Source organism: Cygnus atratus, chromosome 18 (assembly GCF_013377495.2).
Source record: "Cygnus atratus isolate AKBS03 ecotype Queensland, Australia chromosome 18, CAtr_DNAZoo_HiC_assembly, whole genome shotgun sequence".
Lineage (NCBI taxonomy): Eukaryota > Metazoa > Chordata > Aves > Anseriformes > Anatidae > Cygnus > Cygnus atratus.
This window is the reverse complement of record NC_066379.1, coordinates 1,929,712-1,956,406: the sequence shown is the minus strand read 5'-3', so window position 1 is coordinate 1,956,406 and position 26,695 is coordinate 1,929,712. Positions and strand designations below refer to the sequence as shown.

Sequence of the window (26,695 nt, the reverse complement as noted above, 5' to 3'; positions counted from 1 at the left end):
GTTTGTGGCTTCTGGTTCCACTGCTTCTGCACAGCGTCCGTAATACCTGCTGACTGCCTTGCCTACTGATGGCATCTTCTGTCATTTGTTCCACAAAGCTTTTGCTGCTGCACTATTGCTCTTCTTTCTGTGCATCTTTATACCAGACAAAGATTAAGGTTCACTTAATTATTTTCTCTTGTCCTTCCCAGTGGATCGTATTGTCGGTCTGGATCAGGTCACTGGAATAACAGAGACTGCTTTTGGCTCTGCATACAAGACCAAGAAGGGCATGTTTCGTACTGTTGGGCAACTGTACAAAGAGTCTCTCACCAAGCTGATGGCAACGCTCCGAAACACTAATCCCAATTTTGTTCGCTGCATCATTCCAAATCATGAAAAGAGGGTATGTGCTACAGACTACTCCTTGAATTCTTTCTCCTTATTAATAAGAGTATGTATGTGCACTTTAAATTATTCATGCTGTCTGGGTATTCCCTTTGAAATCAGAAGGCAGGTGTTGCAAAGCTTTCATGCTGACCAATATGCTTTGTGCTACCTGATCTAGTAGTTGCTTTGGGTAACTTGATCTAGTGGAAGGTGTCCCTGCCCATGGCAGCAGGGTTGGAACTAGATGGTCCTTAATGTCCTTTCCAGCCCAAACCATTCTATGAATATCTTCTCAGTATTCCCAAATGCACCCCCGATTTAGACAGTTGACTTTATAGAGAGTATCTTGAAAAATTTAAACTGCAGTTTTTCATGATTGCAAATTAAAAGTTTAAAAACCCTGTTTTTGTTTGTCCAGGCTGGAAAATTGGATCCACACCTAGTTCTAGATCAGCTTCGTTGCAATGGAGTTTTGGAAGGAATAAGGATTTGTCGACAAGGATTTCCAAACAGGATAGTCTTCCAGGAATTCAGACAGAGGTAACAATGTGCATAGTCTCTTGAGGTTTTTATTTTTGAGATGAAGTTTCTTGTTAAATTATTGGAAGGAAAAAAAAAATACAAGTAGAACAAAATCCATATCAGTGTGTGATGTCTTGAAGTGGTTTGAACTCAAAGCAGTTAAATGCTTAGTTTATCCTAAAGTGAATAAGGAAGGTAAAGCAACCTAAAATGGATTGCTGGAAAAACTTTATGGAGGAACTTCTTAGTCATGCACTTGGTGATAATACCTGTATGGGTTTCTAAAAATATAGATTACTGGTAAATATAAAGACTCTTTTTTTATTTGACTTCAAGGTATGAGATCCTTACTCCCAATGCAATTCCAAAAGGTTTTATGGATGGTAAGCAAGCCTGTGAGCGAATGGTAAGTATTTATGCCTAAATATTGTTAAAACATTGAAAAGTTGAAACAAAAAATGTCCTTTTCTTGACATAAAAGCCATATACTTGTCTATCCATGTAGATCAGAGCCTTAGAGCTGGACCCCAACTTATACAGAATTGGACAGAGCAAGATATTTTTCCGGGCTGGTGTCTTGGCACACTTAGAAGAAGAACGAGATCTGAAGATCACAGACATTATCATCTTCTTCCAGGCAGTCTGCAGAGGATACCTGGCTAGAAAGTATGTGTGCTTTTATGACTGGATCTGCTTGTGATCACAAGTCTCTTTGATAGGTAGCTTGGCTTCAAAACTTCTATCTAAAGAGAGATTTTTCTTAAGTAAATATGTTGCCTGAAATATTGTAGTTGTGTCCAAGGCAAAGAGGTAAGTCTTCACCTACTAATTCTAATCAGACTTTGTACCTTCATTCCATAACAATATCTGCTTTTCTAGGTCTTGGCTTTATGACTCATGGAGCTGTTTACTTTAATATGGCTAATGATTGCAAAAAATCTCACCTGCTCCATCATAAGTTCTCAGAAGTACTCTGGAAAGCTGTTTTTATGAAACTAAGGGGGAGTTCACTGTCTAATCCATCCTGATTTTTATCTCTTTGAGGAAAAAGTCTGTTAACAAATAGCATTTGGAAAATGGAATCCAGCTCTTGCCTATCCCCTTTACTTAAGCAGTTAAGTGATTGACTTATGATTAAATCAATATAGTCATTAAAACTTAAAAAAATAAATAAAAAATGGTCTGCAAGTGCTCTAGGGATGGGTAACCTTTGTAAAAAAAAAAACAAACAAAAAAACAAAAAACAGATGGGTGCATATGATGTTTTTAACGTGAAATGTTTTGCTCTTTCTGTCTTCAGGGCCTTTGCAAAGAAACAGCAGCAACTGAGTGCACTGAAAATCCTGCAGAGGAATTGTGCTGCATATTTAAAGCTTAGGCACTGGCAGTGGTGGAGAGTCTTCACAAAGGTTTGTTATATTCTGTTACTTTATTTGACTTTTGTAAATAGGTGAATGTGGTTTCTCACTTGTTCATTTCAAAACTTTGCAGGTGAAGCCTCTTCTTCAGGTGACTCGTCAAGAAGAAGAACTTCAAGCCAAGGATGAAGAACTAATGAAGGTGAAAGAAAAACAGACAAAAGTAGAAGCAGAACTTGAGGAAATGGAAAGGAAACATCAACAGGTTTGTGCTGCAAATCAGCTTTTAATATGTGAAATGTGTTGCACTACGTCCTGTGTTGAGGGAGGCGTGTAGGAGAGGTCTCTGATCAAAATACTGTTTTTATCAGATGAGTTAACTGCCTTCACACTTGGCTAAAAACAGGAAAATAAAAGTTGAGCATTCCTTCAGGAACGTGGAAATACTGTATTAAAGGGAAAAAAAGGCAAAATAATAGTTCTGTTAGTGTTCCCTGGCTTTGAAAGAACCTCACTAGCAGCAGCATTTTTCTCTTCAATTATGCTTTCAGGGTGGGATATTTCCGTGCTGCGTCACGGGGACATAGGGAAAAAATTTTGACAGTTATTGGGCAAAACATAAATGAATTTATAGTAAGTAAGACTGGCACCAATTTGAAGAACAGCTGAAAATGTGTCAATACAGACAGATACGTATTTGTCACTGTGGTAGTTGAGACGTGATATAACTGTGATGGATATCTAGAATGGGAAGATTTTAATTCCTATTCTTGAGTTTATACAGCAAGAGGTAATGTTTCAGTTTTATTCCAGTGACTGCAAGAGCCGGCCTCCCTCCGGCTACCTATGACACTGCTCTGCTGCTGTGCAAGGATGAGGGATGGTTCCAGCAAACAGGCACTTCCCTCACCTTTTTGTTGCTTGTAGAACAGTGCAAGTGGGGCAGGTGCACTGGTGGGGTCTGTTCCTTAAAATGGGAGGGGCAGTTGAGTGATTGTTGCTGTAGCCCTATTCCTGGAGTTGGGGTCTTCTGGACTGCTGATAAAGCCCTGTGCTAAGTTTTCACTTTTGGATGTGAACCAGGTAGTCAGGAATTGGAGCAGAACTTAGTCTTTAGATAACTTTGTAGTTGTCATATGTGTGTAGTCTCACAAGAGACTTCAAAGCATCAAGTTTTTACTGCTTTACAACTTTGTACTACTTGTCTAATATTTGCAGCTTCTAGAAGAGAAAAACATTCTTGCAGAGCAGCTGCAGGCTGAGACGGAGCTCTTTGCAGAAGCTGAGGAGATGAGGGCTCGTTTGGCTGCCAAAAAACAAGAGCTGGAAGAAATTCTCCATGACTTGGAGTCCAGGGTTGAGGAGGAGGAAGAAAGAAATCAAATATTGCAGAATGAGAAAAAGAAAATGCAGGGCCATATTCAGGTATGCCTCTTGGTATCCGGAAATGGAAAAGCATGCAAACAAAACAGTTAAGGGTAGGAAAGCTTACCACCTCCACAGCAAGGAGGAAGTCAGTTCCTTAGCACCACATATGGAATAAAATTAATTTGAATTTTTTCTTTTATCTTACTATGTTCAGTGTGTTTAGATTTCTGTGGGCTCCAAAGGTGTGAGGATGAGGAAAGAAAAAGCAGAAAAGTCAAAATGCACTGTTCTATCTATTGCATATGCAGATAGAGGACTAAAGGCAGCAAGCACTTCTGAGCGGGCAGGAACCAGGAATAGCTGCATGGGTCTTACCTGCTAGTTTCTAGAGACTGATGGGATAATATCAGTTACAATACCAGTTGTGGATGCCCCATCCCTGGAGGTGTTCAAGACCACATTGGATGAGGCTCTGGGCATCCAAGGGTGGCATCCCTGCCCATGGCAGAGGGGGTAGAACTAGGTGATCTTTAAGGTCCATTCTACCCCAGGCTGTTCTATGATTCTATGAGAAAATGTTTTTTGATTAAATCCAGTGATTATCATGAAGAATATTCCTCCTTTGAATTTTTATGAAACAACTTCATCTCCTTTGAGTGAGTTTTTTTGTGAAGACTTCAGATGCTTCCCTTTGAACACCTGGAGACCTTAAAATCCTTATGGGTTGGGGGGATCCATAACTTAACTATCTTTCAAAATACGCAAAGTACTTGAAGGGGAGATAAATCCCACATCCCACAGCTCGTGATGACTTTTAATAAGTATTGATGAATGAAGAGAAGCACAATAAATTATTACTTTTCTGCAAGTATTTAAGTATTTGTGCCAATCTCTGAACAATTTCAGCTGTAATGTGAGCTCTAGACTACAGGAATTCAGTCTCCTGATTTCAGTGTGAGTCTCTTCCCAGACGATTACACTGTTATACCCGAGGCCCTATTCAGATGCAGTGTGCTAGGAGGTATTTGACATAAAACCCAATCTAACTTGTTTGTCATTAGGTAGTGCTGGGTCTATTTTCCCTCTGTGATGGATTTTTATTTTATGTGCAAAATCAGGAAGGTGAAAGATTGTAGTGGAGTGAGTATGTGTTTCCTAGAGAGCATGCTTCAGCCAAATCTAAAATACAGAGTACCAAAAAAAAAATTCCATGTGTGTCACATGGCCCTTAATTTCATTACCAGTTTGTTAGATTCATTTACAATATCAATAAAATAAAAGTATTTTTTTAGTTATATTTAGGGCAAATGGCTCTTTAAAATAATACTTTTCCACCCAGCAAAAGAAATAAAATGTTGACACGTAGGTAACCTGGAAAATGCACACATGCACTTGCCTTTCTTCCCAGGACCTAGAGGAACAGCTTGATGAGGAGGAGGGAGCTAGACAGAAGTTGCAGCTTGAAAAAGTGACAGCTGAAGCTAAAATCAAGAAGATGGAAGAAGAGATCCTACTGTTGGAGGACCAAAATTCCAAATTTTTGAAGGTGAGACCAGTATGCATGGGTAGAGATTCTGCTCATAAGTGTTAGTAATGCAAGTGATGGTTCTCAAAACGTTTGAAGCTGCTGCTGTCTTCAAGGTACGAACTCTAATGGTAAGATTTGTGGGGTTTGAACAGGTTGAAGCTGAGAGACTTGGAGTTTTTTCAGAAATGACCTTTAAAAGGGTGGCATTTGCCATGTGTTCTTAATGGTTTCATGAGTCTTCTAATCTAAGAGCTTTAAACATTGTTTGTCATAGCTACGGTTGTTCTTTGTTAGCCACACAGATGCTACCATTGTTTTCTCTGATCTATACAGATGCTCTTGGATGACAAGTGAAAGTGACCTGGTTTTCCAAAAGCGTGCAGTAAATGCTGTACAAAAACAAGACCTTCCATGCCTTAAATTCCAAATCTCTCATTCTTGGGAAAACAAATGTTCATGTTTCTATACTATTCAAATTGATCCCTAAGATTGATGGGTCAGTCACATGAAATAAAACGTATTAATACACTGTATGTGAGACCTCTATATGGATTTCATACGTTCAGTTATTTGTGCTGTTTAGAGACTCTTTGAGTCATCTTTTAGAAGTTATTCTCTACACACACCCCTGCCCTTTCTCCTAACTAGGAAAAGAAGCTGATGGAGGATCGAATTGCTGAATGTACTTCTCAGCTGGCTGAAGAAGAAGAAAAGGCCAAAAACTTGGCCAAACTCAAGAACAAACAAGAGATGATGATCACCGATCTAGAAGGTTTGTTCTTACTACATTTGCCTATTAACAACTGGGAGGTGACACCAGAGAGGAACGGATCACCTGTCACAGCGTATGCAGTATCTGTCCCATTCTGCTAAACATACCCTTACATGTGGATACCTTAATAGCTGTTATTTGTTATCTATCTTGTCAGAAACTGTGCTTTTTCAAGGCTTGTTGCATCTGGCTGCTCGGTCTTACTCTTCTTTAACTTGTTTTTCAGTTTTGAGATTGTTTCAGTTAGATGCATTCTGAAATTCATGATGTTGCAGGAATTCTTTTAGTAACAAAGTAAAACATCTGCCTTGTGACATTGCTACACTTTTCTAAATAGCATATTAGGCAAACATATTTCTGAAATAGTGTTACTAGCCAAAGCATATTAGAAGCCTAAGCAAATCTGAATTGTTTTGTTTTGTTAATGTTTTGTTTATCAAAAATAGTTCAATTTCTCTGTCCATTTGTTCTGGATTGTTTAGCTATATTGTCACAGGCTAAACTTGCCCTATATGTAACCCTTCTTGACTTAAAAAAAAAAAAAAAAAAAAAAAAGTGGTACATAGCTATTTCACAATGTGAAGAAACTGCCAAGTCCAAGCTGCAAAATATAAGGCAAAATTGCTCTTCATGTCCTAATTTGGAAATAGTTTTTCACCAACTTTATTATGGCATGTCTTACTACATCTTTTAAAATGGATGTGCTTATGGGAAGAATAGCGAAGCTTAATTTTCTGTTATAAGTAGGTATTGAACTAATAGGGATAGTAGGGGATTGATGTGCCTTTTCTTTAAAAATCATTCAGAGACCATAAGGTGAGCATAGGTAAAGCTTGTTAACTGGAAAAAAATGCTTGAGTAGTTGTTTGCTCAAATCAAGATTAATGTTTTTGAAGATATTTGACAGATGGGTTTGGTTATGGTGCCATTCCAAGACACATTTTGGATGACCAAAAAAATGGAAATTAAAGCTTAACTATAAGGCATGCAATTTATTGGCTAGTGAAACACTGTAGAATAATATTTACTGTTGGAGATGGTTCAAGAAGCCTTAAAGCTTTCTCTGCTAGGGTCTTGGCACTGTTAGGCACTGAAATTTGGACCAAAAAATAATTCAGTTTACTGTTAGCTTTCTCAATTACAAAATTGGGTCTTGTGACAATGTTCTATCTAAAGCTCCTAAGAACTGTAATGTGAAAACAGAAGGGAAAGTGCAATTTTTTTGGTCAGGAATTGTTTAGAGAGACTATTAGTCTTTTTTCTGGAAAATCCTAAATTGCCCTGGGTGGCACTAAGAGATGATTCTTGAGCATGGCTCTCTTTCTATATAGAAGATGAGGTCTTAATCCAGGATGTAAAAGAAATCTGTACACAGAAGACCCACAAAACATTGACTAAGTCTAATAATTTATGATAACGTATGTAGAATTGTGCTAATGCTATGCTAAGAACTAGTGATTTGGCAAAACCTTCCCGTCACTTCAGTTTATTAACATACCTAGCCATTAGCAAACTGCTAAACAATGCAGCTAGGAACTATCTTGCTCAGACAACAGGCAGATAAACTAAATGCATTGTATTGCTATGGCACCGATCAGTGGATGTCTTTCACAAAGAAATGCCTCAGGGCAGGAGTATATCAGCTTGAAAAGCAAATTACTCTAAGGGTCACAAACCTTGCTAAATACCAATGCGATGTGACTTAATGGCACAGATGTTTCCAAAAACTGTGATTGTCTAAGTTTTCTTAAATCTGTATTATTTTCCAGAAGACCTTTTGGAGTCTTGCCTAGCCCTTCAAAAACTATGCGAACTGTCACTTTTTCCAAGCCTTAGCTGATCTTCGTTTTTGAACCCGTATGTCTCTTATCATCTGTCCTAACAGCTCAAGCTGCCCTTCTCTTAGATCCCATTCCTATTTTCTGTCAAGATTGGGTTGTTTCTGTTCCCCTCAAACTTTCCTTCCTCTAGAGTTGCCGACTTTTTTCTTAACTTTCTATGTCATAAAGCTCTGCTTCGTTATTTCATTTTTCCCTGTCAGCCTTCCAGTTACAGACTGGAGAAAGAATTGACACAGTATAAACTAAACTTCCACCCTTCCTTCCACCCTGTTCCCCTGCCCATGAACTGTCTGAGGGTAATTGGAAGAAAAAAAACACAACACTGATAAATCTTTGTCACTTTCCTAGAGCGCTTAAAAAAGGAGGAGAAGACCCGTCAAGAATTGGAAAAAGCTAAAAGAAAACTTGATGGTGAAACAACAGACCTACAGGACCAAATAGCTGAGCTGCAAGCCCAGATTGAAGAACTGAAGATCCAGCTGGCCAAGAAAGAAGAAGAGCTGCAAGCTGCTCTTGCCAGGTCAGAGCACCATAGGGCTTATGACTACAGAAAAGTGGTGGAAAGCTACTCTACCAGCCTGCTTTTCAGTTGTATAGAACTGGGAATATTAACACAATCCAGTTCACATTTGTGCTAGGGCATCTGTAGCCATCCATGTGCTGTGAGTGGACATGGCAAAAAAGGAACTTAGTGTTTTATCTGTGTCCTTGCTCTACAAAGCAGACAAAAAATTGTATACTTGTGAAACTAGCATTGGATCTTTATAAGCTTTTTAGTCTCCAGAGTTCAGGCTTATGAGGGAAAAACATGAGATTGTCAGTGAGTTGTCTTAATGGTCAGAGTATTTCCAGTGATTGGGATAAATTATCAAGACTTGTGCAGTAGCCTTGCTGTCACACAAAAAATAAAGGGTGTTTATATTATATTGAATAATGATCTGTTATTTTGCAGAAAGAAAATTCTACAAACAGGGTGCATTTTTGGAACAGTGTTTAGTGGCGTTTACAAAACTGGAATACTTGGATGTTAACTTGAAAGGTTGATGATTCTTATAGTGCATCTTGAGGCATCGTGCTTGTCAAGACGTTAAGAAAACTGCTACTGCACTACCTAAAAAGTTTTACAAAGTCTATTTTTTCTAAACTATCATTTGTGTATATAATTAAAGCCAGACTGTTATGAGAATAGATCTGAGGCTAAGAATTATTAACTGCTGTGCCCCTGTTTAACAGAGGTGATGAAGAAGCAGTTCAGAAAAACAATGCACTGAAAGTGATAAGAGAGTTGCAGGCTCAAATTGCAGAACTCCAGGAGGATCTTGAATCTGAGAAAGCATCACGCAACAAGGCAGAAAAGCAGAAAAGAGATCTAAGTGAAGAGTTGGAGGCTTTAAAAACTGAACTGGAAGATACCTTGGATACCACTGCAGCACAGCAAGAGCTGAGGTAGAGTCATACACCTGTGTAAGGCACTAATAAAAAATAATCTTTAATTTACCAAAGACTAAAATGTTGACTTTTTTTTGATAATCCTTGATGCTTGCTCTAGGACAAAGCGTGAGCAGGAGGTGGCTGAGTTGAAGAAAGCAATTGAAGAGGAAACCAAGAACCATGAAGCACAGATCCAGGAAATCAGGCAGAGACATGCTACTGCCTTGGAAGAGCTCTCTGAACAGCTTGAACAGGCCAAAAGAGTAAGCAGAAAATGAATTACAGAAATGTATTGTTCTGCCTCAGGATTTTACGCAAGTAATGTTTAACTGTTCCAGTCCCTTCCACTGACATCTGCAGAGCTAAGTTGTCTTTCTCTTTCCATATGTTACTATTGTAATTGAATCAACTACATCACACACGTAACTATTAGATAGTCTTGGCATCTGTCTGAAAAGTCTTCATTAGACTTGGAAACAGTGTACCTAGAGATAAAAGTCACCTGGGAATTATCCAGCTGGCCACATGCTTATTTGGTGAAAAGCAGTTCTCAGCATGAGAGAATAGCAGAATGCTTCCAAATATGGTAACTGTAGCATCAGGACTCACAAATAACCAAGTTGAGTGAAGGTAGTGTAATCCAGATACTCTTAACTTAGCACTTGTCCTGTGAACTCCAGTGCTAGATATCTGTGGAGCGTCTTGCCTATTTGGACAGCTGTAATGTCTTTTCTGGTAACCAGAGCAGGTAGGAGGAGGCACCACCTTGTTATTGCACTCAGGCTACACTAGTAGGAATAATGCTGTCTGAGTGTCTTGTTCCAATACTGACAAAATATATAATAATATCTGTAGGCAGTTATAGTAATGGTTGTTCACAAATTCATGGACAATTCATATACTGTAGTAATATTTTTATGTAGGGAGTACATGTTTTATGTAGGGACTTCCTTAAAATACTGAGAAATATAGCAGTTAATGCTGGTGAGAATTACATTTTCTCACCTGAAGATCTCATGCATATGCTCTCTTCTTGTTCATTAAATGTCGTCAATAACAGTATGAAAAGATGGAAAAATACGCTACAATTTTAAACAAAGGTCCTCTGAGATAATGTCAGTTTTGGTGATATAGTAAGAACGGGACTTAAAGTAATTGGCATAAGAGATATTTCAAAAGATTTTTGACAAATGTCAGAACAGTGGTAAAAAGCGCTTTGTTATGCACTTCCAGGCTGCTATGCCTACTAAAATCAGGGCAGCTTTAGTTAATATCTTTCCCTTTATTTCTGTGAGATGAGCCATGCTGATCTGTTAATTGGCACATTCCTTCCTACTTACAGTGCTACTCCGTCATTTTACAGCACTGATGTCCCAGTTCTTGTCATGGAAGTGTCTTCTGGTGCTCGCTGATACCTGTGGTGTCTGCAGGTGGATTAACTTGCATTAACTTGTCTTTGGCTAACATACACAGAATCTCACATGGCAACGCTTTAAACACTCTACTCGCAACGTGCCAAGCTCTTGTTTTATCTTCGAACTTGTAAACCAGATTTGCTGGACTGAATATATTTTTTAGCAGAAGACGTTATTGATGTGTAACAGTGTTGAATTTTTCTTTTTCTTTCCTAGTTCAAAGCAAATCTTGAAAAAAACAAGCAAGGCCTAGAGTCTGACAACAAGGAGTTGGCCTGTGAAGTGAAGGTATTGCAGCAGGTCAAGGCAGAGTCTGAGCATAAGAGGAAGAAGCTTGATGCTCAGGTGCAAGAACTAACTGCTAAGGTCACTGAAGGTGAAAGACTGAGGGTGGAGCTGGCGGAGAAAGCTAACAAGCTGCAGGTAAGGCTTTATGGAAGTCGTAAACTGCTGAAAAATAGGCAAGAAAGTAAAAGCCTCAAACGTATACAGAAATAACTAGGAGAAACGTCTTTCAAAGATGCAGTTACGTTCATGGGAGCTGGGCTTGTAGTTGCCATGGGAGGTGACCTCAGTCATGCACTTGCGTGTACTCGAGGGCCCTTAAAGTGGTGGCGTGCATCTGAAGCAGACAGCCCAAAAAGAAAAAAAAAATGAAAAAAAAGAAAATGAGCAAAAAGGAGCCAAGACTGACCTTTTGAACTATGGCAATGAGTACTTTAACTCAACCTAAAGCACTTCAGAAAGGGGATGGCCCAGTTCTTCTCAGAGGAAGATTCCATGCAGTCTCTCACAGTATTCCATAAGTAGCATAGCCTAAAATAGCAAGAGTTGGCACCTGGCAGTAACCTTTGCGCTGATGCTTTGAACCCAGCTGCCACCCTGATAATCCCTGAATCCATGATCCCGTAAGGTATATGGCCCTATAATTAAAGATAGCATTTAACTCTGAATGCAGATATTGGCATGCAGATATTAGAACGACATGCTCTGCTAAATGGCATGCCTACCATGTTATACCACTGAAGTTCAGGTTTGACTTCCAACTTTGTTTCTAGTCAATCTTCTATATTTTTAGCTAGTGGTATCTATCTCTCTGCTGGGATCTAATGTTGTCTTGCCATGCTTGGGATTTGTTGTTGAGCTTTGTTTTCTGAAGCTCCAGCTCCCAGTGGGATGTAGGATTTGCTGTGAGTCGGCTGCATGGTGTTACCTTTATACTGCTTGCTTTGCAGAATGAATTGGATAATGTCTCAAGTCTCCTGGAGGAAGCAGAGAAGAAAGGCATCAAATTTGCCAAGGATGCAGCTAGTTTGGAATCGCAGCTTCAGGATACACAGGTGTGTGTGCAGTGCAGCTTGAAATTTGCTCTCAGGCTTTGATCCTCATTGAAATACTAACTGCATGGCAGAAAATACACTTTCTTTCATGGTTCTGAAAGTCCCCTGGGTAGAATCTGTATTTCCCATTGAAGTCTAGTGAAATGTGATGTATAGAGACTTTTCAGTTACGTGTGGAGCCAATTTTGCAGTATCTAAGATTCTGTACTTGATAGACTGTAGCCTTTCAGTTTCCCTTTTATTTTTGTCTGTGGAAGATAAGTATTAAGTCAGGAAAAACCTTTTGAAGCAGAATGTTATAATGTAAGTAAATAACGTCCTTGGGGTGTATGAGAGACAATACTGTTGTTTACTTGCAGCTTAAGTTCTTAAAACTACCAGTGTTTTTTTATTTTAAATATTGCAGCTTTATTCATGTAGTCATTGCTCAAATATACTTCTGCCATGGATAAAAATGCTGATGGTGATTCCTAGAATAATGCTAATCGTAATTATTAGCATAGAGATCTGTGAGGAACAGGGTTGGGGGGAGGTTGTTATAGCTTTCATTAATTTCTGTTATGACAGAAGTTCACATTGCCAAATTACAACTATCTTTAAACTGACCTCTACGTTTATGCAATACAGAGAAACTTGGAAGCATACTGCCATTGCAGGATTTACTGCTGTATTTTCTTCCTAGGTGATTTTTAAATAGGTACTCTGATTTGTCCTAAAGAAGATAAGTAAATTTTGAAAGTGAGTTCTGTGTTCATTCATTCTTTTAAAAGATATATAAATATATAATCTGTGAACTTCTACGATGCAGTGGTATGGATTCCCTAATCAAAAACGTCTTATAAAAGTTTGTTTGCCCAGAACAAATGATGAATACTTTCTTGGAAAGCCAAACTGCAGGTGCTTTTCATAAGCATGTCTCTGTACAAAAATATTGCAAGAAAATAATTAAACCTGAAACTCTTATGGAGTAGTAGAGGGTGGTATTCTAAGGCCAGGATCAACCAAACTGAGTTTTGAATATGCTTGTTCATGTAACAGGAGCTTCTTCAGGAAGAAACCCGCCAGAAACTCAACCTGAGCAGTAGGATTAGGCAGCTGGAAGAGGAGAAGAACAACCTGCAAGAGCAGCAGGAGGAGGAGGAGGAGGCCAGAAAGAACTTGGAAAAACAAATGTTAGCCTTGCAGTCGCAGGTAAGTGGTTGTAAATGGCAGGACTTCTGCAAGGCCTGTATGTTCCATGTGAGATGGAACGGGTGCCCCATACCTTTTGGAAAAATGTCATCTTAAGTTGCTAAGCTGCAATCCATCATATCTGAAAAGCTGCGGTGGTCAGGTGAAGCCCCAGAGAAAGCCAACCATATCATGGGCTGCATCAAAAAGCAGCATGGCCAGCAGGTTGAGGGAGGGGATTGTCTCCGTCTACTCCACCATTTAGACCCCACCTGTAGAGCCGCATTCAGCTCTGGGGCTCCAGCGTAAGAAGCACTATGGAGCAGGTCCGGAGGAGGGTCACGAGGATGATCAGAGAGGGCTGGAGCCTGTCTCCTATGAAGAGAGAGGCTGAGAGAGAGTTGGGGTGGTTCAGCCTGGAGAAGAGAAGGCTCCGGGGAGACCTCACAGCGGTCTTCCAGTGCCTAAAGGGGGCTGCAGGAAAGCTGGGGAGAGATCTTGTCAGGGAGTGGAGTGATAAGACGGGGTAATGGATTTAAGCTAAAAAAAAAAAAAAAAAGGAAGGTTTAGATTAGATACAAGGAAGAGATTATTTACTCAGAGGGTGGTGAGGCCCTGGTCCAGGCTGCCCTGAGGAGCCGTGGGTGCCCCATCCTTGGCAGTGCCAAGGCCAGGCTGAGTGGTACTGGGGGCAGCCTGGTGTTGGTCTAGTGGAAGGTGTCCCTGCCCGTGGCAGGGCAGTTGGAACTAAATGATCTTTAAAGATCTCTTTCCACTCAAGCTACTCTATGATTCTATGATCTAACTTCCAGAAATACTGGACTGGAATTCTGAATAAAATTTCCTGTGGTCTTCCTCCATTTGCAGTAATGAGTAGTACAACTAACTATAACGGGAAGAACTTCATGTTGTTTAATATGCTGCTAGTTCACAATTCTTGTGCTGCTTTAACTGGTGATAATAGCTGTTTCTGGTTTTGTACTTTGGACCTGATGCTTTTGTTTCCTTCTCATGATGTACTAAGTATCTTTTTCTTTTGATAAACTTCAGTTAGCTGATGCTAAGAAAAAGGTAGATGATGACTTGGGAACCATTGAAGGCTTGGAGGAAAATAAGAAGAAATTACTGAAGGATATGGAATCCTTAAGCCAGCGCCTAGAAGAGAAGGCAATGGCTTATGACAAACTCGAAAAGACAAAGAACCGCCTGCAGCAAGAGCTGGATGACTTGATGGTGGATCTAGATCATCAGCGCCAGATTGTCTCTAATTTGGAGAAAAAGCAGAAGAAGTTTGATCAGGTAATCTTGTTTCCTGTCATCTTGCTACTTTGTATGACTTTTTTAAATGGCATCTTGTTTATATAGTTACTACATAAATGAGTACTGTAAATAGAAGGATCCAGCTAGAGGAGTTCTGTTACTGGTAAATTTGATGTGCACAGTTTGGCCCTTGCTATGAGAAGGCACTTATGATTTCAGTGAGCTAAATTCCATGTTTGAGTCTTGTTAGATTAAGAAATAAGCTCTTTATATACAAAAAAGAAACTATATTAAGAACAAAATCTTGACTTAAAAAGCATTATTGTAATTCCTTGTAATAGACTAAGAAAGGATGTGAAGACCAAAATAATGTAAAACTTACATAGTCTTGAATAGTAGCTTCCTTTCCTCATCTCCTCCCAGAACAGCTTTAGTTGTTTCCTTACCAGCACTTTGATAAAGTCCTGAGAGGCCAGCAAACTTCTGAAGGCCGGTTAAACTTTGAGCATTAACCATTTGATTGACTAAAACACAAGGCGGAAAGGACCTGATTATAATATTTGAGATAAATTAATGTATTTCTTATGTTCAGATGCTGGCAGAAGAGAAGAATATTTCTGCCAGATATGCAGAGGAAAGAGATCGTGCTGAAGCAGAGGCAAGGGAGAAGGAAACCAAAGCACTGTCTCTGGCTCGAGCCTTGGAAGAAGCCCTTGAAGCTAAGGAAGAATTTGAGAGACAGAACAAACAGTTGCGTGCAGATATGGAGGACTTAATGAGCTCTAAAGATGATGTGGGCAAAAATGTAAGTACTTTCCCACACCTTATTTTTGTTATACACTGCATGGGGAATAACACAGTAAAACTCTCTCATTAGAGAAGTATGTTTGACACTAAATTAGAGACACTAAATTAGAATTTCCATTTTTTGAAGCTGATATACAACCCAAGGTACTGGAGAGGTGAATACTTGAAATATGAGGTTGGGGTAATCATTCAGGCTTAATTAACATTATCTCTTGAAAAGATGTGAAGGATGTGCAGAGCAGAAGTTGCTGGCCAAATGACGTGTGGCACTGGAGCTAGATTTAAGAGCTTGTCTCACTACTACTTTGTCACATTGACTGTGTCACACTGCACAGCTCATCTGTCTAATAATCTGCATAGGTTTTTGCTGGGTTCTCTAATACAGACTTAAAAAAGCTGCTCTGCCTGTTCTGATTTGGTGTCAGACTTAGAACGCAAAGTATAGTGTACTGTGTTCATGTAATGCTTTATTTTGCTGTAGTAAGTGCTTTTGTTGAGATACCTGAAGGAGAGGGTCTGGTAAATGTTTGTGGCTTAGGTCCATGAGCTGGAGAAATCCAAGCGGACTTTAGAGCAACAAGTTGAAGAGATGAGAACTCAGCTTGAAGAACTGGAAGATGAACTGCAGGCCACAGAAGATGCTAAGCTTCGTTTGGAGGTGAACATGCAAGCTATGAAAGCCCAGTTTGAGAGAGATCTGCAAGCCAGAGATGAGCAGAATGAAGAGAAAAAGAGGATGCTGGTTAAACAAGTATGTCTATTTTACTGCACTTCATAGAGGGAAGGGTGTGAGGTTCTTTTGCAAAAGCTCTGGCTTTGGTGATAACTTTCTACTAGAAAAAGAAAACTATTTGCGTAAAGATTCCATCCTATAGAAGTCCCTAGCATTGGTCTTCACAAATGATAAAATATGTCTTGTTGAAGACTGGCCACTGTCAACTGTTAGTGTCAGTGTCTTCTACTGAGGAACCTTGCAAGGCAACTGGATTCTGGTCTCCTAACCAAAAGCACTCAATGTGCAAGCAGAGTCTTTGCTACTGCTGCACAGGTGTATTCCAAGGTCACTGGTATGTTATTTGGACTCTCAAGCCCATCCTGTTTGGTGTAGAGTAACAAATCCATGGATCCTGAGATAGACTGAAGGACTGTAAGTGAACTGCTTCCTAAATGACAACCCTGGAAAAGATTTCAGATTTTCCAGACTTAAAAACTCTAGAAACATGAAGGAGATCCAAAGACTCAAGAAATGCCTTTAAAATTTCATATTTTAAGAGATGTTTCTAATTAAATGCTTCTAAAGCTTTGTAGAGAAAACAACAGTATTTCAATATTTATCACAAGAAAACAAGAACTTAGTTACTGAAAAACTAGGAATTATTAATGTAAAGATCTTGTAGAAACAAACACAAGCCTTGGAAGGCTTTTGAAGTTTTACAGTGCAAAATGCCATTCACTGGCATGGGATGAGAACAGAACCCTTGACCTAACATGAGAAAGGAAGCTTAATTCAGGGGTGAAAAGTACATTCTTTCATGTTGGTAACCTGTGTAATAATGGCATTTCTCACAAGTCTTATTTTTGCATAAGTTTGGCTTAGTTCTTGTTGGTTAGCTGCTTAGCTACTTTGCTTTTCTGTTTTGTTTTGGAAAAAAAAAATAGTGTATAGAATGCTAGTAGCACTGCTGTTTCTAAGAGAATGACTTCATTTTTTTCCGGGAGGAAAGTGAGGTGATTCTACTTCTTATTTTCCTTTTAGTGGTTCAATCCTAATTAGTGACGTCTGCCCCAGAGTGAAACCTAAACGTGGATAGAAGCACTGGGCAAAGAGCTGATCGCTAAATAGCTAAACAGATGAAATGAGAATGCTTCAGACACTGAGTTATTGTCACAGTTTTCTCTTTTGTCAGTTCGGAGGTCTGTGCTTCCAATTTGTGGATTTGTTTTTGCCATCTGCAGTGTCTTCCCCTGTAGATGGCCTTCTGCATTCTCTTGGTCACTCATTACTCAATCAAGTAATGCTCATTCGGCTCTACAAAGGCCTTTTGGATTTTCAGACCATTTGTTAAGATTTCGTGTTTGTTCCATTCCTGGGATGGAGCCTAAGTGTCTTGATTTCACAGGTGCGAGAGCTGGAGGCAGAACTGGAAGATGAGCGCAAGCAGAGGGCTCTTGCTGTGGCAGCCAAGAAGAAAATGGAGATGGATCTGAAAGACCTGGAAGGTCAGATAGAAGCTGCAAATAAGGCTCGAGATGAAGCAATCAAACAGCTACGTAAGCTCCAGGTAAGTACAGCTAATCAACTGAGCTGCTTTGTGCCCTGGTGGCAATCTGTCAAGGGTGATGCCTTCAAACTGCAAACATATCTAATGGAAAGCAAGAGGGGTATCTGACTCAGCTGTGCTGGCATGTGTCAGAGTATCTGGCCTGAACTCATCATCTGTTCAAAATTTCTCTTATCCTTTTGTTGGTAAGGAGTTAAGGTTGTCCCCAATGTATTGTTATTCAATAGTCAACTTTTTGTTTCAACACTTTGCATAAAGATTTACTGAATATTGCTTTACAGACTGCATTTCTTACATTGTGTGTCTTTGAATTTACTGATTTGGGCTCAGCTCTTCCTGACTGTTGCTTCGTCAAGATGAACATCTTAAGGCATTTTCAGCCAAAATGCTTTAGAGAAAAAGGAGTAACTTTCAGTTGCTTTAAAAAAAATCTGCAAGAAGCCCATTCTTTTCTGTTTGGCAAGAGAACGCAGCCCATGTGTTGAGGATTTATTTTCCATTCCCAGGAAAATATTCAGCGTTTGGTAGAGTTCAGTTTTGCCAAAGACTTTCAGTGCCATGACCCAAAGGTGTGGGAGTGTGAGGTCATGGCAAGACCATGTAAGGCATACGGCAAATTAAATTGCCTTTCTGCCCTGTCCTCTCTATTTCTTGGCAATCCAACCAAGTGAAGACAGTTCTGGAACTGAGTCCAGGCTCAGGATGAGGAGGAGAGGCTAGGTTAAAGCAAGAGGTGCTGGTCCATAAACAGTATCACATTCCTCTACCCCAAAAGAACAGGTCAGATAGAGAGCTGAGCTGTGTACACTTTCATAAAATTCAAATCACTTAATGATCAGATTAAAATCACTTAAAATAAGTGATTTTGTGCTCAGTGGTATTCCAGAGATGCAAGTACAATTTAAATGCAGTTTCTCTCCAACTTTCATACTCTTTTAGCATCTTAAGTCAAACTTCTGAAAATTCATATGCACTGAGATCTTAACAGTGTGTATTAATTGGAAGCTAAGCATGTGCTCCTAGGTTATATGTACAAAATGGTGAATTGCTACTTCTGGACTGAGAATAACATCTTAGCTTGCATACTTGCAAACAGTCGATGAAAGCATATAGATTTTTTTTCCAAGTCATTCCAAGCTTCCCCTTGGAATTCAAACTTCCACGAGTTTCATGCTTGATTTCAATTGAGCAGCTCTTTATTTGAGCTCTTTTCTCTACAAGAAATATACCAAATAAATGAGGTAAAGCCCTATAATGAGATTTCTGACAAAGAATGAGTGATGCAGAGATGAGAAAATGAAGCTTTACTATAAAAGTAACTGAAAAACACATTTAAGTGGAATGAAGGTACTTTGAGGGGGGAGCCTTTCCTCTTAGGAGATGAAAAGCTACAGAGCTACTAATCTCATGGTTGTCCTAATGCAACATGGCTGTGGTTTTCTTCTAACTACAGGCTCAAATGAAAGACTACCAGCGGGAGCTGGAAGAAGCCCGTGCATCCAGAGATGAGATCTTTGCACAGTCCAAAGAGAGTGAAAAGAAGCTCAAAGGTCTCGAAGCAGAAATACTCCAGCTCCAAGAGGTGAGATTGAAATCCATGACATTTTTTTCTTGATAGAGTAAGAGGAAGATTAGGAGAGGAGAACAAAGAAAAGTAAAAATCTATACTGGTAAGCTGAAGAGAAATAAGAGACAGGAGACCTTTCTCTTCCAGTCCCATCACCCTGCTTCCTGCACCAGATCTTCAGTGAGCTTATGGCTAAAAAGGAATCGTTGCAGTAGCCTCCACTTCATTTCTCTGACTGGGCCACATGAAAGCTTTTCTACTGCTTAAATAGACTTGATACCTCACAAAATGTGCAAGGTGGTTCAAAAGTCTATGAAGGGTGTTATGTACAGTGTCAGTACTGAAACTGATGACTGGAAATATTAAAACCTGAGAATCTCTCCTCAGTGGCCATTTAATTCTGCAGAGGCTTGTCACTGTCATCTTGGTTCTTCATCCCTCCCCTACAGGCATGTGTTCCCTCACTGTTGGCAATTTGTGTAAGAGCTCTAAGACTTGCTCTGCATCACTTTTCCATCATTATCTCCTTGTTCTGCCACAAGGTCAAACATTAGCAAAATTTCCTTATATGAAAGACTTTGCCTCTTTTTTTGTGTATGTCCTGTATTAGCTACAAACTGAAGTTCAAAGCAATCACAGATTTCACTACTTTCAGCCTTTACAGGTGGCCTACAACTTACTGGAGCTTCTTCATGTGTTATTCTCTTTTGTGGACTTCAAATTTGTCAGTCTTGCACTTGCAATGCATTTAGTTGTGCTTCTTAGCAAGTGCCTGGGTGTTTCTTCCACACGATACAGTTGATAATATAAGATTCAGTGCTGGTTATACTATTGTGCGCTAATTTTCTGTGTTTTTCTTATTTTCATGCTATGTACTCTGGAGGTGTAAGACCCTAAATAACTAAATTCAGTGCTCATTTTACATTATGTTTATTATATTTATTAGAGCATGTGACAATGTTTTTTTCTTATTGTTTAGGACTTGAGTGTCACTAACTACTTTCTGCAAGGAACACACTTGTGATACAGTATGAATAATACTGAAGTGGTTTTAGAAAGGATGAGTGAAGCATTATCTTAAATATTGTCAGTGTTCACCGTTCGGGGATGGGAAAAGTAAATCCATTGCAGTCATATGGCAGTTAAGGGGGAAGAAACTTCATAATGATGTGGCTGGTTGTTACCAGCTAGCTTCAACAGCTGCTGCTTCTGCTTATCCATTAGAAGACTTCAGGGATATTGCATATCACAGCATCTCCCAGAAGTTGTTGGGAGGCTAAATTGATTAAGTGTTACAGGATTTCTGAGATGTATAACAAGTCCTTCCTGAAACCTTTGCAGGAGTTTGCTGCGTCTGAAAGAGCCCGTCGTCATGCTGAGCAAGAAAGGGATGAGTTGGCTGATGAGATTGCAAACAGTGCTTCAGGAAAGTGAGTCATCAAATGTATTAATTGCGCATCTGAAGAACTGTGGGCACCAGCAGCTGTGGTTCTCAATAGCCTGCTTGCAAATTCTGTATTAATCTGTGCTTATGAAAAACTCCCTTGTTATGAAGGGAATCGTCAGATTGCTTCTTGTGACACTTGCGATGCCTAGATTATCAGAAGCAAACTGTCCAGTTGCTTTGTATCGAATCTGAATGTGTCTTGACCCAAATACTTCCTTTCTAGGTCAGCGCTGCTGGATGAGAAGCGCCGGCTGGAAGCTCGTATTGCACAGTTGGAGGAAGAGCTCGAGGAAGAGCAGAGCAACATGGAGCTTCTCAATGAGCGCTTCCGAAAGACCACGCTGCAGGTGAATATGTGGTGTTGGCCATTGCTGTCAGGACATCTTGTGCTTCAACGTGTGGTTAAGTGTGAGCTCTGACTAGCACCAAATGATCTATTTTCCTTCTCCTCTGAAAGGTTGACACACTTAATTCTGAGCTAGCTGGAGAGCGGAGTGCTGCCCAGAAGAGTGAAAACGCACGGCAGCAGCTGGAAAGGCAGAACAAAGAGCTGAAAGCCAAGCTTCAGGAACTGGAGGGATCTGTGAAGTCGAAGTTCAAGGCAACAATTTCTACTCTAGAAGCCAAGATTGTTCAGCTAGAAGAACAGCTTGAACAGGAAGCAAAGTAAGGAAAAAAAAATGTTTGCCTTGTTTGCTCTGTCAGTAGAATGTCTGAAACCTCTGTGCCTTAAGTTATTGTAGGGCTGAGATGCAAGCTTAAAATGCAAGCGTTAGGTTTCATTATTTAGAAACCTACTGTCCAAGGGACAAACTTCAGTGAGATAGCTGAAAAGTGACTGAGGTTGAAACTTTCAGAATCTGTGCTCTTTAACTGAAACTCCTGAATTAATTCTTGAAGTTAACCAGGTGTTTGTGCTGACTGGTAGTCTCAGGATCCACGGGGTGCTGAAGAAGTTTCTTGAGATAAAACATCCCCTTGGGATACTGGTCTCTTTGGCTTGACAGCTTAGATTAGTTGAGACATTCTGAAAAGAAGGACCACAAAGATGCTGAAGGGACTGGAGGGGCATCTCTCCTGTGAGGAAGGGCTGAGAGCTGGGGCTGCTCAGTCTGGAGGAGGAGGCTCAGGGTGCTCTGATCAACGTGTGCAAATACCTTAGGGGGGAGGATGCAGAGAAGAGGGAACCAGGCTCTTGTCAGTGGTGCCCAGGGACAGGATGAGAGGCATCAGGCACAAACTGAAACGGAGGAGGTTCCATCTGAACATCAGGAGGCACTTCTGGCTGGGGGTGACCAAGCCCTGGCACAGCCTGCCCAGAGAGGTGGTGCAGTCTCCTCCCTGGAGATCTTCAAAAGCTGCCAGGATGTGGTGCTGGGCAAGCAGCTCTGGGTGGCCCTGCTGGAGCAGGGGGTTGCACCAGGCGACCTCCAGAGGTCCCTCCTAGCCTCAGCCATTCTGTGAGATGACACCAGTGCTCTGCAGGTCTGCTTTCCCCAGTGAGTGCTCCCATGTCTGTTCTTTCCATCTCAGTCCTTGGAGGGCTGTTTTTTGCTAGCTCATCCTAGAAGGATTGAAAGGAGACTTGTACCACCATCTCCGTTCCTTCGGGCTCTGGCAGAGGACCATGTTATTGGTCAGCAATAATCCTAAAGCTGCTCTGCTGAAACATTGTGAAGAAGCACTTTGCTGTCCCTCCTTCTAGCCTGCAAACCGTACTTGTACTGCTTCAGTGCTAGTACTTTGCTTTTAAAGCTGCCTCCCAGCTAAGCCCCAGGATATTAAAACTGAAGTCAGTGCTGTTAACGGTGATGGGCTTGTTAAGAGGGCTTAAGCCTCAGTTGCACAACGAGGCAAGAGCTGGTCTGGAAAGAACAGATCTTGTGCTTCCAGCCTCCATGTACTGAAACAAATTGTGGCTTTTCTTTATTCTAGGGAAAGAGCAGCAGCTAACAAATTGGTGCGCCGCACAGAGAAGAAATTGAAAGAAGTCTTCATGCAGGTGGAAGATGAACGTCGACATGCAGATCAGTACAAGGAGCAGGTAGGTGGAGTGGCTTAGCTTTGGAGGTTTGTTTCTCAGAAAAGACAGAAAACTTTGAGCAGAAAAGCACTGTTAAGAAGTGCTTTAATGAAATGATCTGACGGAATCCTAGTCTTGATGACTAAACTGCTAGAGTAGTTCCTTGTTGGCTCCCAGCAGTCAAAACCTCCCTGTGTTAACTTTGTTGTGACGATCTGTTAGGCATCCTGGTCTCCTGGACCCAGGAGCTGTACGGTGTTTCCAGGCATCCAGCCTGGAGCCTGCAGCGAGGCGGCGTATCCAGCAGGGGTGGCTGGAGAGACAGGGTGTTAGCTCACCTCTTCGACCTCTCAAGTTGCAGGGTTGCAGCTGCTGAATTTGATCCCGATGACCTGGTTTTGTATTTTAGATGGAAAAGGCAAATGCCAGAATGAAGCAGCTCAAGCGCCAGCTGGAGGAGGCTGAAGAGGAAGCCACACGTGCAAATGCTTCCCGACGTAAGCTTCAGCGTGAGCTGGACGATGCCACTGAGGCCAACGAGGGCCTGAGTCGGGAAGTCAGCACCCTGAAAAACAGGCTAAGGTGAGTGGTGCCAGCACCAGCAGGCAGGGGTTTATCTGGGCCCCTCTGTGCCCATAATGCGTCTCCTGACTATCTAGCTGTGGAACTGCAGAAGCAGACCCAGGGGATGGGTCCAACTGGTGGAGTCTGCTGGGAATGGCTGCCTGAGCCTGATGATACCAAGGAAGTGGCCAGGCCACAAGAATGTTCCTGACAGTGCCCGAGCTCTTTGGAGCTGAAATTGGCAGGTTCCCCTGGGGCTGGTGGTTCAATCCAGCTGTGGGTAAACATGGCAGAGATGAGACGGGCCTGTCAGGCTTTGCCAGTGGCAAGCGCTGATTCCCTTTTTGCTGGCCCACCCTGCGGGAGTGTTTCAGCACCTTTTTTGAGAGCAGGTCTTTGAGATCAACATTTGTAGAGAGTACAGAAGGGGTCAAAGGAGGTGGTGCTAGCGCAGGACAAAAACCGTCGTGAGATGCAGAGAGCAGCTGAGGAGGCAGGAGGGTGCAGTGCAGCACTCCACAAGCGAGCAGTCGGTATTTTTTTTTTTTTAAAGAACCTGCCCTGTTTAGTACTTGGTCAGTGCTTGGTGCTCACACAGACGATATTTTTAGTTACTTGGGAATTCCTAAATTAAAGTGGTATAAACTAAGAAATCCTGGAGTACCAGCATGTGTTTGACTGCAGCATGATGACCCCTGTCAGAGAGGGGTGGTTTCAAAACACCTCTCATGGAACTTGTGGTGTGACGTTCCCGTGCAGCGCAGCAGGGAGCTCTTTGGGGGCACCACCAGCACCATGGTGCTGGCTGTGAGCGGGAGGTGATGTCTGCAGCTGCGTTCTGCTTGTTGTTTGCAGGAGGGGGGGCCCCATCACCTTCTCCTCGAGCCGATCTGGGAGGCGTCAGCTGCACATCGAAGGGGCCTCCTTAGAGCTCTCAGATGACGACGCGGAGAGCAAAGGCAGTGATGTGAACGAAGCGCAGCCAGCCCCTGCTGAGTAGAGCCCCTCACACTATTTGCATGCAGAGACCTTTTACACAGTAGTCGGCAGAACGAGGAGGACTTTCCTGACCACCAAACTGCCTTGTGGCCCTAAATCTGCCTTACAAAATGTCGGCATGCTACAAGGTTACTTATCATAGGTCAACTATGTCTTAAGGCTCTCCAGCCTCACCATACTGTACCCTGCTTCAGATATAGGTACAACTGCTTTTTTATATATAGTAAACAAAATGGGATTGTCTCTGTTCAGTGCATCTATTTTCCAGATACTCATTGTAAAGCCATTTTATAAAGCATCATGTGAAGGATGAAACTTTTTTTTATCAATACAGAAACTTCATTCCCAGAGGGTAGGTGGTTGGGACAGGCCCATTGTCATGACTATGCATGCTTTGTTGTACAGACAACATCCTTCCATTTCTTCTGTGCTCAGATGGCTTCGGCTGTGTTGAGTCTGTTGGATCATTGAAGACCAAACTGCACCTGCATCTTTCTTTTCTCCTAATTGTTGTGATCAGCACACAATCAGTGAGTGAACTGTGAAAAGGCGTTGGGAAGTGTTAGAGGGAAATGTAGGGATGAATGAGTAGTGTCCATTTTTTAACCTGCAATATCATTTTGAAGTGTTCTCAGCACCTGCTTCATCAGTTAGTGTTCATGCAGTACAGGCAAACTGAAATAGCATCACCATTCCTCTCTGTACAGTACTTCTGCGTTTGTAGTGTCCTGCTATTGACATGCCCAACAGATCTGTATATATATTAAGGCTAGTATAATGTGAACACCAGTGGAAAATAAGCATACAACACAGGCAAAATAATTTATTAACTTATGGCTGAGTAGTCGTCAGGACATGGAACCCAGAGGCTGCACCATGAGACCGTGGCCAGCCTGGTGTCACCGATGGAGCCGGGCCGAGGGCAGCGGCGCCGCCTGTGTGGGGCTCCCGCGGAGTCTGTGGTTTACAGGGGCTCGGAGATGGATGTTGCCTGCCTACGAGTTAACATGCCAGTGGATGTGAATCCTTTTTTTTGTTGTTGTTTTTTTTTTATTTTGAACAGTATTACAGCGAGTAGTTAGCATTCTTTTTGTTTAAATAGCTGAAAAACTGACATTACAGAAAGTGCCTTAGACACTACAGTACTAAGACAATGTTACATATAATTTGCCTATATAACAATGATTTAATGTATTAATTTTGACTGTGCTTCATATCATGTACCTCTCTAGTCCAAGTGGTATTATTGATATTAGTGACAATGAATCAGTGTTAACTAGGAAACTTCCTCTGCCACATGCTCAAAAAACATGGATTTCCTTTTTTTGGTTAAAAGCTTTAACATCTGTCGCAAAGGTTTTGTTGTGTGTGTTTGGATATTTTTAATCAAACTGGCTGTTGACCACCAGGCATCTGACTGCAAATATCTTGTTTTCTTGTATACCCATATTTCTAGACAATGATTTTTGTAAGACAATAAATTTATTCATTATAGATGTGGCCGCCTGCTCTGTTTACTTACAGGAAGAGCTATCTCCTGAGGCTGGCATAGACCTTAATAAATGAGAATATGACTGGAAGCTGCCTTTTCCCTTTTTAGTGTTTTGTGTTTTTTTTGTTTGCTTTGGCTTTTTTTTTTCCTTAAATACAGTGTAAATTACCAGTCAGGCCTGAGCCTTTGCCCTTGAACCTTAATGGCAGTGCGGAGCTGGAGCACAGAGGGAGCTCTGACCCCACCTGCTCATTTTCTACACTATGGCACAGGCACAACACCTTCCTCTGAGCTCCATTGTGGTTTTGAACAAGCTTTGCTCTCTTTATTTTACTTTTTCTTTAACAGATGAAGTTTCTGTGGAAGTGTGGTGTGGTGCCCGTTCCCCTCTGTCAGGCCTGGGGTGGTGGCAGGAGGGAGCAGGCTGTAGGCAGAGGTGCTGGGGGCTGCAGCAGGCGGGGCTGATCTCTGCAACCTGGTCAGGGCTGAGAGGGCTGAGGGCAGGCTGCAGGCTGGGTCTGCCAGAGGTGCAGAAAGCAGGGCAGGGGCTGGGCCCCTGTTCCATGAAGGGGAGTTGGGGGTGTTTGGGAATGTGCCCCCAGGTGCACTCACAATCCCCTCTCTGACGGTTCCAGCGGGGAGGGGCTGAGGCTGGAGCTGTTCTCAGGGCTCTGGCCTCAGGTCGCCTCTGGGGGCTGCTGGCTCCCTGCTGCTGCGCCTCCATCAGGGCCGTGCCTGCTGCTGCTCGTCCTGCCGGCAGGGAAGGGCTTTGCCACCCTCCGGAGTCTGCATGGAGTCAGCGCTGCATGGTTGTGCCTTTGTCCGCCCCATCGTCCACATGTGTGACTGCCACAGCTGCCTCCCTGCAGCATGCAGGGCACCCAGGCTCCATGTGTGAGTAGTGTATGGGGTTTGGGGTTTTCTAAGGGATGGCTGGGGGGTGACTGCCTGCGACGAAGGGGTCGGGGGGTCTGTCCCTGTGCCTCAAGGGGGCGGGTGCCTCTCCCTACCTCCACCCATGGGGCACAGGGCAGGGACTGGGGCTGCTGGTGCCAGCCGGGAGCAAGAGCAGTGCCTCTGGGGCCAGTGCGGGGCTGGCCTGGGCAGCAGCAGGAGGGCCTGGGGCTCTCAGGGGGTGTC

General features: G+C 41.9%; 1 protein-coding gene across 4 annotated transcripts in view; it reads left to right on the top strand.

Annotated features, from left to right (window-relative positions):
* MYH10 (myosin heavy chain 10) overlaps positions 1–25,643 on the top strand; it is a 104,486-nt gene extending 78,843 nt beyond the window's left edge. For all 4 annotated transcript variants that reach the window (XM_035561810.1, XM_035561808.2, XM_035561811.1 and 1 more), the window contains 26 exons: positions 192–385; positions 788–909; positions 1,228–1,297; positions 1,397–1,557; positions 2,192–2,300; positions 2,383–2,514; positions 3,468–3,674; positions 5,026–5,163; positions 5,794–5,917; positions 8,107–8,278; positions 8,992–9,204; positions 9,308–9,452; positions 10,821–11,027; positions 11,840–11,944; positions 12,983–13,135; positions 14,165–14,413; positions 14,967–15,179; positions 15,720–15,932; positions 17,302–17,463; positions 18,917–19,045; positions 20,372–20,460; positions 20,701–20,824; positions 20,935–21,143; positions 22,413–22,521; positions 22,910–23,082; positions 23,920–25,643. In XM_035561810.1, the coding sequence (XP_035417703.1) occupies positions 192–385; positions 788–909; positions 1,228–1,297; positions 1,397–1,557; positions 2,192–2,300; positions 2,383–2,514; positions 3,468–3,674; positions 5,026–5,163; positions 5,794–5,917; positions 8,107–8,278; positions 8,992–9,204; positions 9,308–9,452; positions 10,821–11,027; positions 11,840–11,944; positions 12,983–13,135; positions 14,165–14,413; positions 14,967–15,179; positions 15,720–15,932; positions 17,302–17,463; positions 18,917–19,045; positions 20,372–20,460; positions 20,701–20,824; positions 20,935–21,143; positions 22,413–22,521; positions 22,910–23,082; positions 23,920–24,064 (4,067 nt within the window). In that variant the 3' untranslated portion in view covers positions 24,065–25,643. The remainder of the gene's footprint in view (positions 1–191; positions 386–787; positions 910–1,227; positions 1,298–1,396; positions 1,558–2,191; positions 2,301–2,382; positions 2,515–3,467; positions 3,675–5,025; positions 5,164–5,793; positions 5,918–8,106; positions 8,279–8,991; positions 9,205–9,307; positions 9,453–10,820; positions 11,028–11,839; positions 11,945–12,982; positions 13,136–14,164; positions 14,414–14,966; positions 15,180–15,719; positions 15,933–17,301; positions 17,464–18,916; positions 19,046–20,371; positions 20,461–20,700; positions 20,825–20,934; positions 21,144–22,412; positions 22,522–22,909; positions 23,083–23,919) is intronic.
* Positions 25,644–26,695: the final 1,052 nt, after the last annotated feature.